General features: G+C 43.7%; 1 protein-coding gene across 8 annotated transcripts in view; it reads left to right on the plus strand.

The window, feature by feature from the left end:
• The window catches only part of D2HGDH (D-2-hydroxyglutarate dehydrogenase), a 94,922-nt gene extending 79,599 nt beyond the window's left edge, over positions 1 to 15,323 (plus strand). For 4 of the 8 annotated variants that reach the window (XM_056564665.1, XM_056564666.1, XM_056564661.1 and 1 more), the window contains 9 exons: positions 1,988 to 2,280; positions 3,818 to 3,875; positions 5,887 to 6,026; positions 6,805 to 6,998; positions 7,081 to 7,249; positions 11,789 to 11,932; positions 12,015 to 12,157; positions 13,853 to 14,018; positions 14,879 to 15,320. In XM_056564665.1, coding sequence (XP_056420640.1) covers positions 1,995 to 2,280; positions 3,818 to 3,875; positions 5,887 to 6,026; positions 6,805 to 6,998; positions 7,081 to 7,249; positions 11,789 to 11,932; positions 12,015 to 12,157; positions 13,853 to 14,018; positions 14,879 to 15,138 — 1,560 coding nt within the window. In that variant the 5' untranslated portion in view covers positions 1,988 to 1,994 and the 3' untranslated portion in view covers positions 15,139 to 15,320. Of the gene's footprint in view, positions 1 to 1,211; positions 1,302 to 1,987; positions 2,281 to 3,817; positions 3,876 to 5,886; positions 6,027 to 6,804; positions 6,999 to 7,080; positions 7,250 to 11,788; positions 11,933 to 12,014; positions 12,158 to 13,852; positions 14,019 to 14,878 lie in introns of all 8 variants that reach the window. The other 4 variants (XM_056564663.1, XM_056564664.1, XM_056564659.1 and 1 more) reach the window with 4 other exon arrangements.
• The last annotated feature ends 1,667 nt before the right edge of the window (positions 15,324 to 16,990 follow it).

Consider the following 16,990-nt stretch of genomic DNA (forward strand, 5'->3'; position numbering starts at 1 on the left):
ACAAGGGGTAATGCAAGTTCTTCCATATGCATCCAAATCCAGGCAGTCAGTGACATATATATATATATATACATACATACAGTGGTCCCTCAAGTTACAATATTAATTGGTTCCAGGACGACCATTGTATGTTGAAACCATAACTCTATGGAAACCTGATAATTGGTTCTGAAGCCATCAAAATGTCATCCAAAAATAGGAAAAAGTGAGGATTAAAGAAAAATAAGTAGATTACTAAGACAGATAAAGCAAATCCTTCCATATAAAAGTAAGAAAGATCTGCTGGGAGCTGTAAATCACCTCTATTACTGAAGTACATGCACTGAATGGCTGTCTGGTAGTGCCCCCTACAGTCCAGGGAGGTATTACATGTTCTGTACTCTTTACCTGTATTACTGAAGTGCATGCACTGACTGGCTGTCTGGTAGCGCCCCCTACAGTAAAGGCAGGAACTACAAGTTCTGTACTACTCCTTACCTGTGCCAGGGTTAGCTGCTCCTTTGGACACCAAGTAAGGGCGGCTCCAAACCAGGGTGCCTCCAGCTATTGCAAAACTACAACTTCCAGCATGCCCGGACAGCCGTTGGCTGTCCGGGCATGCTGGAAGTTGTAGTTTTGCAACAACTGGAGGCACCCTGGTTGGGAAACACTGGTTTATGTAGAGGACAGGAGCTTCTTCAGGGTCCTATACAATACACACAGTGTCCCAAATGGAGCCGCCCTTACTTGGTGTCCAAAGGAGCAGCTAACCCTGGTACATGTAAAGAGTAGTACAGAACTTGTAGTTCCTCCCTTTACTGTAGGGGGCGCTACCAGACAGCCAGTCAATGCATGCACTTCAGTAATAGAGGTGATTTACCAGTGAATGCCCATTCTGATTGGTCAGTTCCTCCAGTTGTGACACGTTTCACAGATCTGGGCTGTCTGTACCATTGTATGTCGAGTCTGGTTTCAAGTTACGATGGCCCAGAAAAAAACATTGTATGTTGAAATTATTGCATGTTGAGGCCATTGTAAGTTGAAGGATCACTGCACATATATATATATATATATATATATATATATATATTTATGCTACCTCTCTATGCACATTGCAGAAGGAAACAAACTTGTGGTGTGATACTAGAAGAAGACTTATATTTGGTAATATGCTGCTATTTGATTAATTAACTTGTTATACTGTTATCTCTTTTGCCATGTTGTCGGGATAGGACTTTAACCCAGACTGTGTTGCCATAGGATAATAATGAAGCAAAGGTTGTTGTGTTGCACTGTGTGGATCACGTTGCATTGCAGCTTAGGTAAGTAAATGGGGGTACACTGTGGCCCAAAAGTGACAGTGACTGTGACACTTTGACAGTCGCAAGAAATTCATCTCAAATGCAGTGAGGGGGCCAGCACTTAAAGGGGCTGTCAAGTGTTGACAACTTAAATCTATTCACAGAATAAGGCATAAGTGTCTGATTGCAGAACCCTCTGTGCATCTCTATGGAAGCGCATACACATTTTTTGCTTTGTATTTGTGTCAGATCTGCATGATGAAAATTCTGATACATATACAATCGCCCTCATGGGGTGTTTTCCGTCTGAGTGTCTAGGGCAACATGAGCTGTAAATACGGTCCTGGAGTTAAATAAGAATGTTTCCATTCACTGGCGGCAAACGGAGATCTTGAAAATAGTGTGAAATTTAAACACAACATAAATTAGTTGCTTTTTGTTTGTTTATTATACAGTGAAAAATATTTATTAACATAAAACCACGTTTTCCCCTGTTGTATATCTGTCTGCATCCTTTACATTAATCTTGGGTCCCAATAGTTATAATTCTTATGGCCAATGTGTATAATAACCAATGACAGCAAACTAAGTAGATAATGATAGCATGTCTCTGACTGCAGGGTTATAGTCCTTGATATATTGTGTTGAAGGGGGTAATGTATAATTTTACGTTCCATCATGTGATTACTAATGGGCATTTCTTACAGGTTAAGCATGAGCTATTTAGGACTAAAACGGTGTCACAGAAAATTATTGGATGCAATGAGGACCCTTCAACTGGTTGACCCTCAATGGGGTCAGATCTCTATAAGCTACAGATTTATGAGTCAAGCGAAAGATCCACCACTCACTGCCGAAAGGTACAGAGTGTCCCGTCTGCCTTTCTCAGAAGTCTCACCGGAAGATGTCCGTCAGTTTCAAAAAATAATTCCTGGTAGAGTTATCACCGATGAAGATGACTTGAAAGTACATAATATTGACTGGTTACGCACTGTAAGAGGTAAGTGATTATATTTTTATTTATGCCCTAATAGGGTGAAATATGAGACAACAACTTGTTACGATATCTAATGCACAGTGTCCGTAAGTTGTTTGTGTATCTATACCTCACTGGCTGATTCATAAATGACCTACCGTATTAGATCCTATTAATATCATATTTTGTGCATGAAAAGATAGCAACAAAGTCTATTATGCTAATAGAAGTCGAAATATTCATGTTCTATATAGCTATAGGGTGGGTCCTTAGAATAACTTGTGTTTATTCTTCACTGTTGTGTACCGGCATAAGATAATTACTATATAACCGTATATACTTGAGTATAAGCCGACCCGAATATAAGCCGAGGCCCCTAATTTTACCCCAGAAACCCAGGAAAAGTTATTGACTCGACTATAAGCCTAGGGTGGGAAATACATCATCCTCCCCATGTCATCATCCCCCTTCATCATCACCGCCTGTCAATCCCTTCATCAGTGGTCTTCAACCTGCGGACCTCCAGATGTTGCAAAACTACAACTCCCAGCATGCCTGGACAGCCATCGGCTGTCCGGGCATGCTGGGAGTTGTAGTTTTGAAACCTCTAAAGGTCTGCAGGTTGAAGACCACTGCGGCCTTCGACATCATCACCGCCTGTCAATCCCTTCATCAGTGGTCTTCAACCTGCGGACCTCCAGAGGTCTCAAAACTACAACTCCCAGCATGCACGGACAGCCATCGGCTGTTCGAGCATGCTGGGTGTTGTAGTTTTGAAACCTCTGGAGGTCCGCAGGTTGAAGACCACTGCGGCCTTAGTCATCATCCAGCCACCCCCCTTCGGGCCCGGCCCCGGAATAGTGACGTTGCCTTGACGACGACGCACAGGGACGTTCATGCGCAATGTCCCTGTGCGTCGTCGTCAAGGCAACGTCAATAGTCTGGGCCTGAAGCGCGGAGAAGAGGCCCCCCCCGGTGAAAATGGACAGCCCTCAACGACTAACCATCCCCACCGGACGGTCCCTGCAGCATAGATGGTCCGGACCAGCTCACCCTAACTTCCCGCCGAGGGGAGTTGAGTACAAAACAAAAAGGGGGGGGGGGGGTGGATGATGACGAAGGTCGCAGTGGTCTTCAACCTGCGGACCTCCAGAAGTTTCAAAACTACAACACCCGATGGCTGTCCGAGCATGCTGGGAGTTGTAGTTTTGCAACATCCGCAGGTTGAAGACCACTGAGGAAGGGATTGAGTTCACTCGAGTATAAGCCGAGGGGGGCGTTTTCAGCACGAAAAATCGTGCTGAAAAACTCTGCTTATACTCGAGTATATACAGTACCTGCATAATCATTCCTGCCACATAACCAAGCCCAGTAGATTCAGTCATAGATCCTTTCTTCCTGGTAGACAAGTTTTTTTTTTTTTTTATATTGGCAAATGTGGAGATCTTTTTAGAATTTGTAAAGATTTAGAAGAAAATGCATCATTTCCTGTAAATTTTACTCACTTTTCTTAAATTCTTAGATTTCTTTAATTTCAACAATGCTATTTGCTTTTTATCAGGACATAGCAAAGTACTTTTAAAGCCCCGGACTACAGAAGAGGTTTCTAAGATCCTGAAGTAAGTGTTTCTAATATAGGTTTCCCATGTGGTGATAAAGGGATTGTCCAGGTATTGTCTTCTGCCCCGGTAGATAAGACATGGGGAGATAAGAGTGCACATAAGGTATTTTCTGAGGCAAATGACAGACCCCCCGGTGAGTATCATGCACAGGTCCTATTCTAAGCAATGGGACCCATTATATTTGTCGGGTGTCAGACAGTGGTCTCTACAACCTGACCTCCCAGTGTGCTGATGTCGGCAAAATATGCCTGAACAACCTCTAAAACTGTTAGTAAACTCTCCAGTTGGCCACACATAGTTCTTTATCATACTGTAATACTTACCTGTGCAGAAGGTATTCAGCTCTCCTCCTACGTCCTGCTGCGCACGGACTGGTACGGACCGTACCCAAATGCAATAGAGAAAAAACTGATGTCCAGCGCTGTTCCCGTATAAAATTGGAATTCTTTATTCAAACATATACACTATAGGTACAGAAGACAATGTAGTCACAGGTGACGCGTTTCAGCCCACCAGAGGGCCTTAGTCATGACTAAGGCCCTCTGGTGGGCTGAAACGCGTCACCTGTGACTACCATGTCTTCTGTACCTATGGTGTATATTAGAGATGAGCGAACTTACAGTAAATTCGATTCGTCATGAACTTCTCGGCTTGGCAGTTGATGACTTATCCTGCATAAATTAGTTCAGCCTTCAGGCGCTCCGATGGGCTGGAAAAGGTGGATACAGTCCTAGGAAAGAGTCTCCTAGGACTGTATCCACCTTTTCCAGCCCATCGGAGCGCCTGAAAGCTGAACTAATTTATGCAGGAAAAGTCATCAACTGCCGAGCCGGGAAGTTCGTGACGAATCGAATTTACTGTAAGTTCGCTCATCTCTAGTGTATATGTTTGAATAAAGAATTCCAATTTTATATAGGAACAGTGCTGGACATCAGTTTTTTCTCTGTAATACTTACCTGTTTAAAAGTGCCTTAAAGACACTCATCTCCTATCTGCAGTATGAGTGCCCTCTTGGTGGGCGATCTGACCACCAGGACCTCCAATAATCATTAGTGCTAGCGATCAGGCAAACAATGAGCAAACGCTTATTTGACAGCTGATCAGGCTATTTTGACCTGTCTGCCACACATCTCCCGGTGAAATAGGGGATATGCGACCAACAGCTGAATTCAACAAAGGCCTGCACGAGTGATCATGTGACCCCAGGCCTGGCGTTCAAGCCATGTAAAAGCTCAGTATACAAGTACCCATCCTGCATATAGGAGGACTACACATAGGAAAATAAATCTCCCACGAATATCTATTTCTCAAGCACTTCAGTTATAGCAAAAAAAAAAACACCTACAAATTATTTTCTTAATATAGTTAACTCTCGCTGACTTACTATTAAAGGGGTATTCCAGGCAAAAACATTGTATCCCCTATCCAAAGGATAGGGGATAAGATGTCTGATTGCAGGGGGCCCGCTGCTGAGACCCCCCGCGATCTCCCTGCAGCACCCGCATTCTATGCTGGTGCTGAATCTCCAGTTTCGGAAACCTCCGAGTTTCCGGGAATGGGGACGTGACGTCACGCCACGCCCCCTCCATTCATGTCTATGGGAGGGGGCGTGACCCGGAGGTTTCCGAAACTGGAGATTCAGCACCCGCATAGAATGCAGGTGCTGCAGGGAGATCGCAGGGGGTCTCAGCAGCAGGCCCCCCCCGTGATCAGACACCTTATCCCATATCCTTTGGATAGGGGATAAAATGTTTTTGCCTGGAATACCCCTTTAACTATTGCTACTTATTAACTTCAACGGCTAACAAAATCAGCTGCACAAAATATGCAGCAGATTCTGTATGTGTGAACGTACCTGTAATCTATACGTTGTACAGTTGCATACCCTTGGATCATTATGTCTGGCATATGGGTCAGAAGATTTTCCTGCCTTGTATACTGCTTGTAAAGGTAAAGTAAGAGGAGAAGTGGGAATAAAGCCTTTAGATTCCTCTCCTTGTGCCTACAGGTATTGTAATGAAAGGAGCCTGGCTGTAACACCTCAGGGAGGAAACACAGGCTTAGTTGGAGGCAGTGTCCCTGTGTTCGATGAGATCCTCATCTCCACCACCCTCATGGACCAGGTGATCAGTTTTGATGATATTTCTGGTGAGTCGCTGGATTCCTCTCAATTTTTCCTAAGCATTCTAGTCTTTGCCCAATACATTCTATTGTAATAAGGGATTGGATACATTGCTTTTATGGTTTAAAGATGAGAACAATTAGAGATGAGGCGCTAGTATCTGAGAGGGTCTAAAGGCTCCCTGTCCAGTAGACTCCGAGAAGCCTCAAGTGATGAATCTGAGCAGTTAAAGGGGTACTCCACCCCTAGACATCTTAGTCCCTATCCAAAGGATAGGGGATAAGATGTCTGATCGTGGGGGTCCTGCTGCTGGGGGCAACCACGATCTTCCTCCTGCACCCGGTGTTCCTGATGCACCCTGCTCGTGACATCACGGCCGCGCCGCGCTCGAGATGACATGGCCACACCCACTCAATGCAAGTCTATGGGAGGCCGTCACGCCCCCTCCCATAGTCTTGCATTGAGGGGGCACGACCGTGACGTCACGAGCCTCCTCCCCGCATTGCCAGTCATCCGGCACGGAGCAAAGTTCACTCCGTGCATCAGATGTCTGGGGTGTCGCAGCCAAGATCATCTGGATAGGTGATAAGATGTCAAGGGGCGGAGTATCCCTTTAAAGACTGCCCTCACAGCAATGTTGAGTAATATTAAGAAAAACTGCTATAGTGCCTGTTTTTAGTATCAATAGTACAATTCTTTGGGATGACCACCTAAACTTTCATTGAAAAATGGTCATCTACACAGTTCTCTCAAAGAAGAGGAAAATATACACAGAAGGTTAAAAATGTATTTAATTTGTTTTAGGTGTCCTAGTATGCCAGGCTGGTTGTGTTTTAGATTCGCTGAACCAGTATCTTGGAGAACGGGGTTACACAATGCCACTAGATTTAGGAGCAAAGGGAAGCTGTCACATAGGGGGAAACCTGGCCACAAATGCTGGTGGTCTCAGACTTCTGCGGTATGGATCCCTACGAGGGACAGTCTTGGGAATAGAAGCGGTAAGAATTTTTAAATGGTGTCTCACAGATACGTGTTATTGTTTGTCCAATTTTTCATTGTCTCTTTTTTACCTGTTGTCAGGTTCTTCCTGACGGATCAATTCTGGACTGTCTCAATTCCCTGCGCAAAGATAACACAGGCTATGATCTAAAGCAGCTGTTCATTGGCTCAGAAGGAACTTTAGGCATTATAACTGCTTTATCAATTATGTGCCCACGCAAACCCAGTGCAGTAAATGTGGCCTTTTTAGGTAAGGTGTTTTAATTGGATTCATTAAGCTTGTGTAAAAATGGAGATGATGCAAAACTAATTAAAGGGGTCTTCTGGGCAAAAGTCATTAATAAGTCCTAAATTTCAGATTGGTGAGTGTCTAACACCAGGTTACCTTACTGATCGGCTGTGTGCTTATAAGGATAGATCATCAATAGGTTTTGCACAGAACCCCCCTTTAATGTTACTAGGATAAAGGACAATCCTGAGACAAAGATCAGTGTCAGCTTACTGCGCTGCTTCTCTTTAATGCTTTCTTTTACAGCAATCTTACTCACTTTTTCATTCAATAACTTTCACAAACTTTGTTTTCTTGCAGCCTGTAATATTCATGATTACTGTGAATGTCACATGTACAGACAGGAGCAGTCTTCTGTATGTTATGAGTGATCACGCCTTTTGTGTCACAAGACCATTATTCTATTGCAAAATTGTGTTTATAGCTAATTTAATGTGAGAAGTGAATTTAAAACATGACTGTTCTACTATATATGGATAACTTTTTTTAATGAAAGATAAAATATACAAGCAACCAGTACCTAGGATGGGCCTTCATTTGAATGATAGCCTGTGACCTGTACCTGAGGAAGGGGAATTAATTCCCTGAAACATGTTGGGAACGGACAGCAACAAAAGTTTTATTATTTAGGAAAGTGGTGATGCCTGCAACACTGGCGGATGGCAGCTGCCAGCATACAGTGCATCTCATGCTTACCTTGGCCGAGCTGCACACTCATCGCCTCCCAGCTGCAGACTCCGGACACCATCTTCAGTACTGTTTGAGGCAAGAACAGTTTCTGTTGCACCCTGTAGGGGTCGCATTCCTCCCTTCCTGTGTTGCCTGCAGGGCCGGCCTAACACATTGTGCTGTCTGGGTCCAAGAGTGAAATGCTACTGTGATAGAGGGTGTGATGCAGGGCAGATGGAATTACCCTAGAGGCAGATGGCATTAACCCCCTTGTAATCATGACGCCAGGATGTGTTTATCCTCAATACCACCCAAAGGTTTAACTCTTGATCCTGGGATAGGCACGGGGGCAATAATGACTCCGACACCATGTTATGCACAACGGTAGCTTTACTGAGTGACAGATGGAACAGTCCGTACAGTTCAGCCTGGCCCACGGAGGTGACCAATGACTTCTGAGACCTCATTGCTTGCTGGGACAATATTGATGCAGGCCACGTTGACTGAAGACAGATGACTTTGACTTGAGTTACTTGAATGGGAATGACTATACACAAATGGTAGCTTACTTGAAGACTTGTGGCTGCTGGACTGACTTGAGGTCTCCTATGGACTCCAGACACACTCTTGGACTTGACCTTGCTGCAACTCAGCATAAGCAGGAAGAGCGAGCAGAGGCTCCACCCAGGGCTTATATGGGGGAGACTCTGGGGGGGTCCCATAGGTCACCCTAAGATCACATGGTCACTGATACCTCACTGGGTTACACTCACATGACAACTGGTAATCACATGTTAACAATTTTTAAAGCTATAACACCTTTTATAAACATTATACAATATAATACAGGCAATAGATATCTATACAAGGGGACAGGTGTCGGGGGCCCAGGGGTCACCGTAGGGAGGCTGCTGGACAGGGCAGCAGGGGTACGGGGCTACAACTCCCGTACTGGGCCATCACACTACCCACCCAAAAAAAAAAATTTTTTTACAATGCTGTAAATCTGACATGCTATTTTTTTTTATTAACTGTCATTTTTATTGGAATATTTTCAAATACAGAATGAAACAGAGAAAGCCCACTGCAATAAGGGGGCATCAAAATGATCAATATAGGATACATATGTATAAAACAAATACAGCACATCCGTATATCAGGAAATCGTAAAACATCTGACATGCTATCTTTAATCTATTTAGTCAGTAAGTTTCCAATGATACCAAACTTGGATAATTTTTGTTTTGTTTTAAAGGAGATGTTCGGTACAGACTTTTCCTATTCCATCCTGCCCAGGCTGCAAAAAAAGAGAAAACAAACTTTCACTTACCCTCCTACGTTCCCCTGGAGTTCTGCAACAGCTGATCGGTCAGCCGGGCTGTCTAGGTCCTACTTCCCTTAGCCCGGGACATCACAAGGCGCTTCATCGCTGCGGCCGTTAATAGGCTGAAATGCCGTGTGATGTCCCGGGCTAAGGGAAGTAGGACGTAGACAGCCCGGCCGACCGATCAGCTGTTGCGGAACTCCAGGGGAACGTAGGAAGGTAAGTGAAAGTTTGTTTTCTCTTTTTTTGCAGCCTGGGCAGGATGGAATAGGAATAGTCCGTACCGGACATCTCCTTTTAAGGTACAAAAAAATAGAGAACTTGAAAAATGTAAATTAAAAAACTTTTCTTCAATGCAATGTTCTGACCACTATAACTTTATTTTTATTTTTCCACATATGAAGCTACCGTTTTTATCGGTGTATAACACGCATTTTTTAGGCTAAAATTTTTAGCCTAAAGTCCATCTGCGTGTCATACGCCGATAAGCCGCTGCAGTTCAATGATTTAAAGCGGGCGCTTTAAATCAATGAACTACAGCGGCTTTTGCAGGTGCAGAGACCTGCCGGCTTCTCTGCCACTGCCTGTCCTGGGGTCTAGAGCCCTGCCGCCGCCGCTTCTCTCCCACTTGCTGTCGGCGCCGCTGCCCCTTCTCTCCCCCTGGCTATCGGTGCCGCTGCCCCATTGCCAGCGCCGATAGCCAGGGGGAGAGAAGCGGCGCCGGCAGTGGGGCAGCGGCGCCGATAGCCAGGGGGAGAGAAGGGGCAGCGGCGCCGACAGCAAGGGGGAGAGAAGGGGGCCGCTGCCACGTTGCCACCCCCATCCCCGGTTGTATAATTACCTGTTGCCGGGGTATGGGTCCGCGCTGCTTCTAGCCTCCGGTGTGGCGTCCCCTGCGTTGTTGCTATGCTCTGCAAGACGCAATGATGAGTGACGTCACTCGTCATTGCGCTGCGCCGTGCAGCGCATAGCAACGACGCAGGGGACGCCACACCGGAAGCCAGAAGCAGCGCAGACCCATACCCCAGCAACAGGTAATTATACAACCGGGGATGGGGGAGGCAACGGGGCAGCGCCGCTTCTCTCCCCCTGGCTATCGGCGCCGGCAATGAGGTAGCGACACTGATAGCCAGGGGGAGGAAAGGGGCAGCGGCGCCGATAGCAAGGGGGAGAGAAGCGGCGGCGGCAGGGCTCTAGACCCCAGGAAAGGCAGGGGGAGAGAAGTGGGCAGCGACGGCCTCTCTCTCTCCGCTTGCCTTTCCTGGGGGCTTCTGCGGAGTCAGAAACAGTGTATCGGGGTATACACATGCACACACACGCACCCTCATTTTACCAAGGATATTTGGGTAAAAAACTTTTTTAACCAAATATCCTTGGTAAAATGAGGGTGCGTGTTATAGGCCGGTGCATGGTATACCCCGATAAATACGGTATGTTATGGGTTTATTTTTTGCACCATGAATTGAAGTTTTTAACGATACCACTTTTGCGTATCTATGATTTTTTATCCCTTTTTTTAATGGGACATGATCTGTTTGCGTTTATGCCAGACGATTACACACGCGATAACCAAATAGTATTATTATATTTTTTTTTTACAGTGTTTTATTTGAAAAATAGGAAAATGTGCGTGATTTTTCAAATATTTTTTTACTTCTGTGACCCATTGTAGAAACGGCTCAGGGTGCCAGAGCAATAGTGTAGTTTTACTTCTAGCAAGGGTATCTGCTGCTGATCTACTATCTTCCTGTGTTCCTGGCCTGGCTGTTATCTGGCTCTGCCTCTGTCTGATCCTGCTTGTACCTTTCTAATTCTCCAGTGCATGATCCGGATGACAGCTCCAGCTTAGCGTTAACATCAAGTTTGCTCTGCTTTATTAGACTGTTGCTGGGCTTATACCATGTATAGCATTAGCTCTACCCACCTGCCTGTGTCCCTGGTGCTCGGCACGAGGGGGGTTTGGGCCAGCCTGGTCAACTACCCCTTAACCTGGACCACTCCTGCATTAGTGACCTTCTGTTTTACATTCTAGAGTATGAAAAAAGTTGAAAACCAAGGGAACACCCAGGCTCCGCTCCCAGGTTGGCACAGTGGGTCCACAGCTGTTAGGGCATTAAAACTAAAGATTTCCATAGAAGGTTTTCTAGTGCAGTATCCAGGGAATTTCTTCTTTCAGTTTGAATACATACCAAAGACTGGTATTGTTCTTTAGGATAGGCCCTGAAAGTTCTTACGTGTTAGGAACTGTCCGGAGGAGGAGAGTTTCGCTATGGAGAATTGCTGCTGCTTTGGACAGTTCCTGACACGGACAGAGGTGGCAGCAGAGAGCACTGTGTTCAGACTAGGAATAACTACACAACTTTCTCGGGGGTATACAGCAGCTGAATGGCTTAATATTTTTAAATAAAAGTAATTTACAAAAATATTTTTTTCCCTTCGCAGGTACCCCTTTAAGTGACTATTTGAGAAATGCTACAAACTGTTTAACCTCTGGTAATTTGTTGCAGGATGTGAAGAATTCAGCAAAGTTTTGCAGGTGTTTACATTGTGCAGAGATCAACTTGGAGAGATTCTGTCTGCCTGTGAGTTCATGGACTCGGAGTCTATGAGGATGGTGCAAACACATCTAAAACTTGTTAACCCTTTACCAGGTCAGTGGTAATGACTCTGTGACACATGGATACATTATTTTTAAATAACCGTAGGATTAATGTTGGTATTTTATGACTGCAGACAATGAATTCTACGTATTGGTAGAAACCTCTGGATCTTATGGAAAGCATGATGAGGAGAAACTTAATATATTTCTGGAGAAGGCAGTGGACTCTGGATTTGTGACATCGGGGACTGTAGCTACAGATCAGGGTAAAATAATGGTATGACCTTAAACTGCAGTATGTTATCTGTGGTGTCAAAGGGGCTCCTTGTGTTTAAGAAAACAAAAATGTTGTTGTTTACCCATTCCCTACAGCAGTTAATATGGAACATGGTACATGAATTTCAACATTTCTCGAACATTCATATGTTGTACTGTATTAACCAGTGTGAAGAATACTTTTAAATGGTAAAGTAACTGCCCTAGGTAACCCTGCTATTGATTTCTGTGTGTGCTTACAGAGGTCTAGCTAGAGTAGGGGGTAATATTCTAAATATTAATTCTAATAATTTTAACAGGGATGCATACTGTGTTTACAGCATGTTCTTTTTGTATGGTAAAGGGGAGCTGCCACCTAACGCAGAGGTCCCCAATCCAGTCCTTAAAGGGTTACTCAGGCGGAAAACAAATCTTTTCAAATCAACTGGTGCCAGAAAGTTTAACAGATTTGTAAATTACTTCTATTTAACATTCTTAATCCTTCCAGTACTTATCAGCTGCTGTATGCTCCACAGAAAGTTGAATAGTTATTTTTGTCTGACCACAGTGCTCTCTGCTGACACCTCTGTCCATGTCAGGAACTGTCCAGAGCAGGATAGGTTTGGTATGGTGATTTGCTCATGCTCTGAACAGTTCCTGACATGGACAGAGGTGTCAGCAGAGAGCACTGTGGTCAGACAGAAATGAAATTCAAAAAGAAAATAACTTCTTCTGGAGCATATAGCAGCTGATAATTACTGAAAGGATTAAGATTTTTAAATGGAAATTATTTTCAAATCTGTTAACATTTTTGGCACCAGTATGGCACCAAAAAAAAAAGTTTTTGACTGGAGTATTTATTTAAGGCCCAGGATTTGTTTTTTCCCTGCTCTATTCCAACAAGGTAACTGAAAAACCTGAATGTTGTTGATCCTTGAGGACTGGGCTGGGGATCACTCGCCTAGCAGTGTCTGGGTAGGGAAGATTGGTAATCAACAAATTCCTGGGCATCAATCTAAATCTTTTGTGTGTCTACACAAATCCAAAAGGCAACCACACATGATGCCATTAAAGGGGTACTCCACTGGAAAACATTTTTTATGTCAGTAGGATAGGTTTTCTATGGGGATTTGCTCCTACTCTGGAAGTTCCTAAAATGGACAGAGGTGTCAGAAGAGAGCACTATGGTCAGACAGAAAATAAATTAAAAAAGAAAACAACTAAACAACTTCCTGTGGATCATACAGCATTATTTGTTACAGTGGAGGCGCCGCAGGAAAATTGAACATAGTTGGTGAAGAGATCAGTAGCGGGAATAAACTGGGATCAGCTGGACAACTATATGTGTGGTATTGCAAAACTTTCATAAAGAAAGTCCAATTCACAAGGAATGTCAATGGCTTTAACAGGTCCTAAGTGCTTATTCAGTGAACACTCTTGAAAAACGTACACTCTGACCATATCCAAAGGGCCTAATGGACTTTAGCAAGTGTCCTTTTGGCACTTCAAATATGTTCATGTTCATTTTATTTCAGTGAGTAAAAACAACACTAAAAAGTTAAAGTATTTTATAGTATAGTACAAAGATCTCTAGAGATATATTTATTTGGAATTTATTTTAATAACTGTTAAATTACTTTTTATTTAATCATGTTTTTATATATATATATATATATATTTATTTATATATATCCTTTACTTTCCTCTATTCGCACAGTCCCTGTGGGCCCTCCGGGAACGTATCACAGAGGCTTTGGCCCATGATGGTTATGTCTTCAAATATGACCTGTCCGTACCCGTGGAGAAACTGTATACACTGGTGGAAGAAACAAGGGCTCGCATAGGGTCTGCTGCTCAATGTGTCGTTGGTTATGGACATTTAGGTGAGATACCTCAGTGCTATTCATCGTTGGCACAGATTTATCATGTGCACTTGGACTAAAAGCTTTTTTTATGGTCATATGGGGCAGGGATCGACCGATTATCGGTATGGGCATCACCTTGCCGATAAACCGATAATGCCCCGCACCGCCCCCACCGCAATCGCCCCCGACCCGCAGCGGTGTCGTGGGGGGATAAATAGCCGATAACTTATACCGGAATATCGGTATAAGTTATCGGCTATCGGCCCTAACCTCCACCGATTATCGGTATCGGCCCTAAAAAAACGATATCGGTCGATCCCTAATATGGGGCAATAGCTTTTGGCATTTGGGGCTCTGTCTTGGCCACTTGAAATTAAAGGGGTTATCCAGGAATAGAAAAATACAGGGAATTTCTTTCCAAAACCGCTCCCTGTCTGTCTCTAGGTTGGGTGTGGTTCTGCAGCCCAGTTCCATTGAAGTGCATGGAGCCAAGTTGTAATACCACATCCAACCTGGAGACAGACAGGGAGCGGTTTTTGAAAGAAATTACTTGTGTTTTTCTATTCTTGGATAACCCCTTTAATGGCGAATGTTCCACTACACAGTTTAGTGGCTCGTGGATGTATTTTTTTGAAAACTTTTTACAGTTATTATGGTAGTAGATGGTGTCAACATAGGTACCAGATAGTGGTGTCAACATAGGTACCAGATAGGATTTTATATATTACAGTGTTTCTCGACCAGTGTGCCTCCAGCTGATGCGAAACTACAACTCCCAGCATGCCCGGACAGCCAAAGGCTGGGAGTTGTAGTTTTGCAACAGCTGGAGGAACTCGGGTTGGGAAACACTGATCTATTACATGTTTTTTTTTCTACAGGTGATGGAAACCTGCATTTAAACATCACGGCAAAGTCGCACAGTGAGGCCTTACAGTCAGCCCTGGAGCCTTTTGTGTATGAATGGACATCTAAACACAGCGGCAGTATCAGTGCTGAGCATGGACTTGGATTCAAAAAGAGGGACCACATTTATTACAGCAAATCCAGAGGCGCAGTGCACGTTATGCAGCAGATTAAACATATGCTGGATCCAAATGGCATTATGAACCCATACAAGACTGTGCCTGCAGCTGACTGATCAAACCACTGACATCTAAACAAGCAGTAAAACTGGTTAAAGGATATGATAAAATTAGTTGACAGTTTTATAATTCTTTCCCAATATTTTTACTTTTTTTTATAATGTATAGAAACAATCATTGTATATAACTTGTATAGTGAAATAAAAAATATATAGCAATTCTGACTGTATTGGTGACCATGAAGTATAGATGTCAGTCCTAACTTAAAGGGAACCTTTCAGCTGATTTTACCATAGATAACACTCAGCAACACGTTATGTATGGTAAAATCTTCTTCCTCACCATCCCTGGGGGGGGACGTTCCTGCCCACAGGGATGGGGAGGATATGAAGTTAAAGTTAGAATGTCTACCCTGCTGGCCCCATAAGTAGTCCCCTAGGTGGGGACTATTTATGGGCCAGGCCATTGACACGTTTCGCAGATCTGGACTGTCAATAGCATTGTATGTTGAGTAGGTTTCAAGTTACCATGTTCCAGAAAAGACCATTGTATGTTAATATATTGTAACCTGAGGCCATAAATTATGTTCTGCCTATGTTAATACTGTGAATCTTCAACTTTGCTGACATCTAGTGGTTACAATCAAAAGTAGTTTGTCCAGCACCTAAAGGGGTACTCTGGTGGAAAACAAATGTTTTCAAATCAACTGGTGCCGGAAAGTTATACAGATTTGTAAATTTAAAAATCTTAATCCTTCCAGTACTTATCAGCTGCTGTAATACTACAGAGAAAGTTGTGTAGTTCTTTCCAGTGTGACCACAGTGCTCTCTGCTGCCACCTCTGTCCATGTCAGGAACTATCCAGAATAGGAGCAAATCACCATAGCAAACCTCTCCTGCTCTGGACAGTTCCTGACATGGACAGAGGTGTCAGCAGAGAGCACTGTGGTCAGACTGGAAAGAACTACACAACTTACTCTGGTGCATACAGCAGCTGATATTGGAAGGAATAATATTTTTAAATAGAAGAAATTTACTAATCTGTATAACTTCCTCGCATCAGTTGATTTGAAAACATTTGTTTTCCACCAGAGTACCCCTTTAAGTTAAAACTTCATATTCATTTTTCATGATTATACCTCTAAATAAATCATATATTTATAAAATAACAATAGCATATAAGGTGGAAATAGTACCATCATACTGTTACTGACCAAATCCAGTATACTGAGAACAATATTACCAATACAAGGGCCAAACAATACTAGCGCAACAGGACTAGTACGATTACCACTGCATAGTGACTAGGAAATACCACCGCACTGTTACTGAATAAAATCCACTAAACAAATATTCCCCCCCATACAGTGACCCATATAGTGGAAGATAGAAGTCATACACAGATTCTGTAAACCACAAGTGATTAGAGTGCAGTTATATCCAGTGACTCACAGGGGCGTCTTCTCAAATTGAATCAAAGGTGACCTCTTCTTAGATTGGAATCATTTACTCTCCTCTGCAGAATCTGCTAAACAAATATGTTAGACTCCTTGCTCAAGCACCATCTTCACCTCTTTACAAACTCCTAATGTGTATTGCCCCACACAGTAACAGTGCCCACTATTTGTCTCTACATAGTAGATATGCCCCTCTGTGCCTTCATAAAGTAGTTCGATAGGCCCCTCTATGCTACTACATAGTAGTAAGGCCTCTCTGCCACCAAATAGTAATTAGGCGGCCTCTGTACCACCCCATAGTAGTATGTGGGGGCACAGGGGCGGCCTTGTACTATATGATGGCACAAAAGGGAGCCTGTAATATATGGCTGCTCAAAGGGGACCTGTTCTATATGGGGGCACAAAGGGAGAAGCCTGTACTATATGATGACACAGAGGAGGGAGCCTGCACT

The sequence above is a fragment of the Hyla sarda genome, chromosome 3 (genome assembly GCF_029499605.1).
Source record: "Hyla sarda isolate aHylSar1 chromosome 3, aHylSar1.hap1, whole genome shotgun sequence".
Taxonomy (NCBI): Eukaryota; Metazoa; Chordata; class Amphibia; order Anura; family Hylidae; genus Hyla; species Hyla sarda.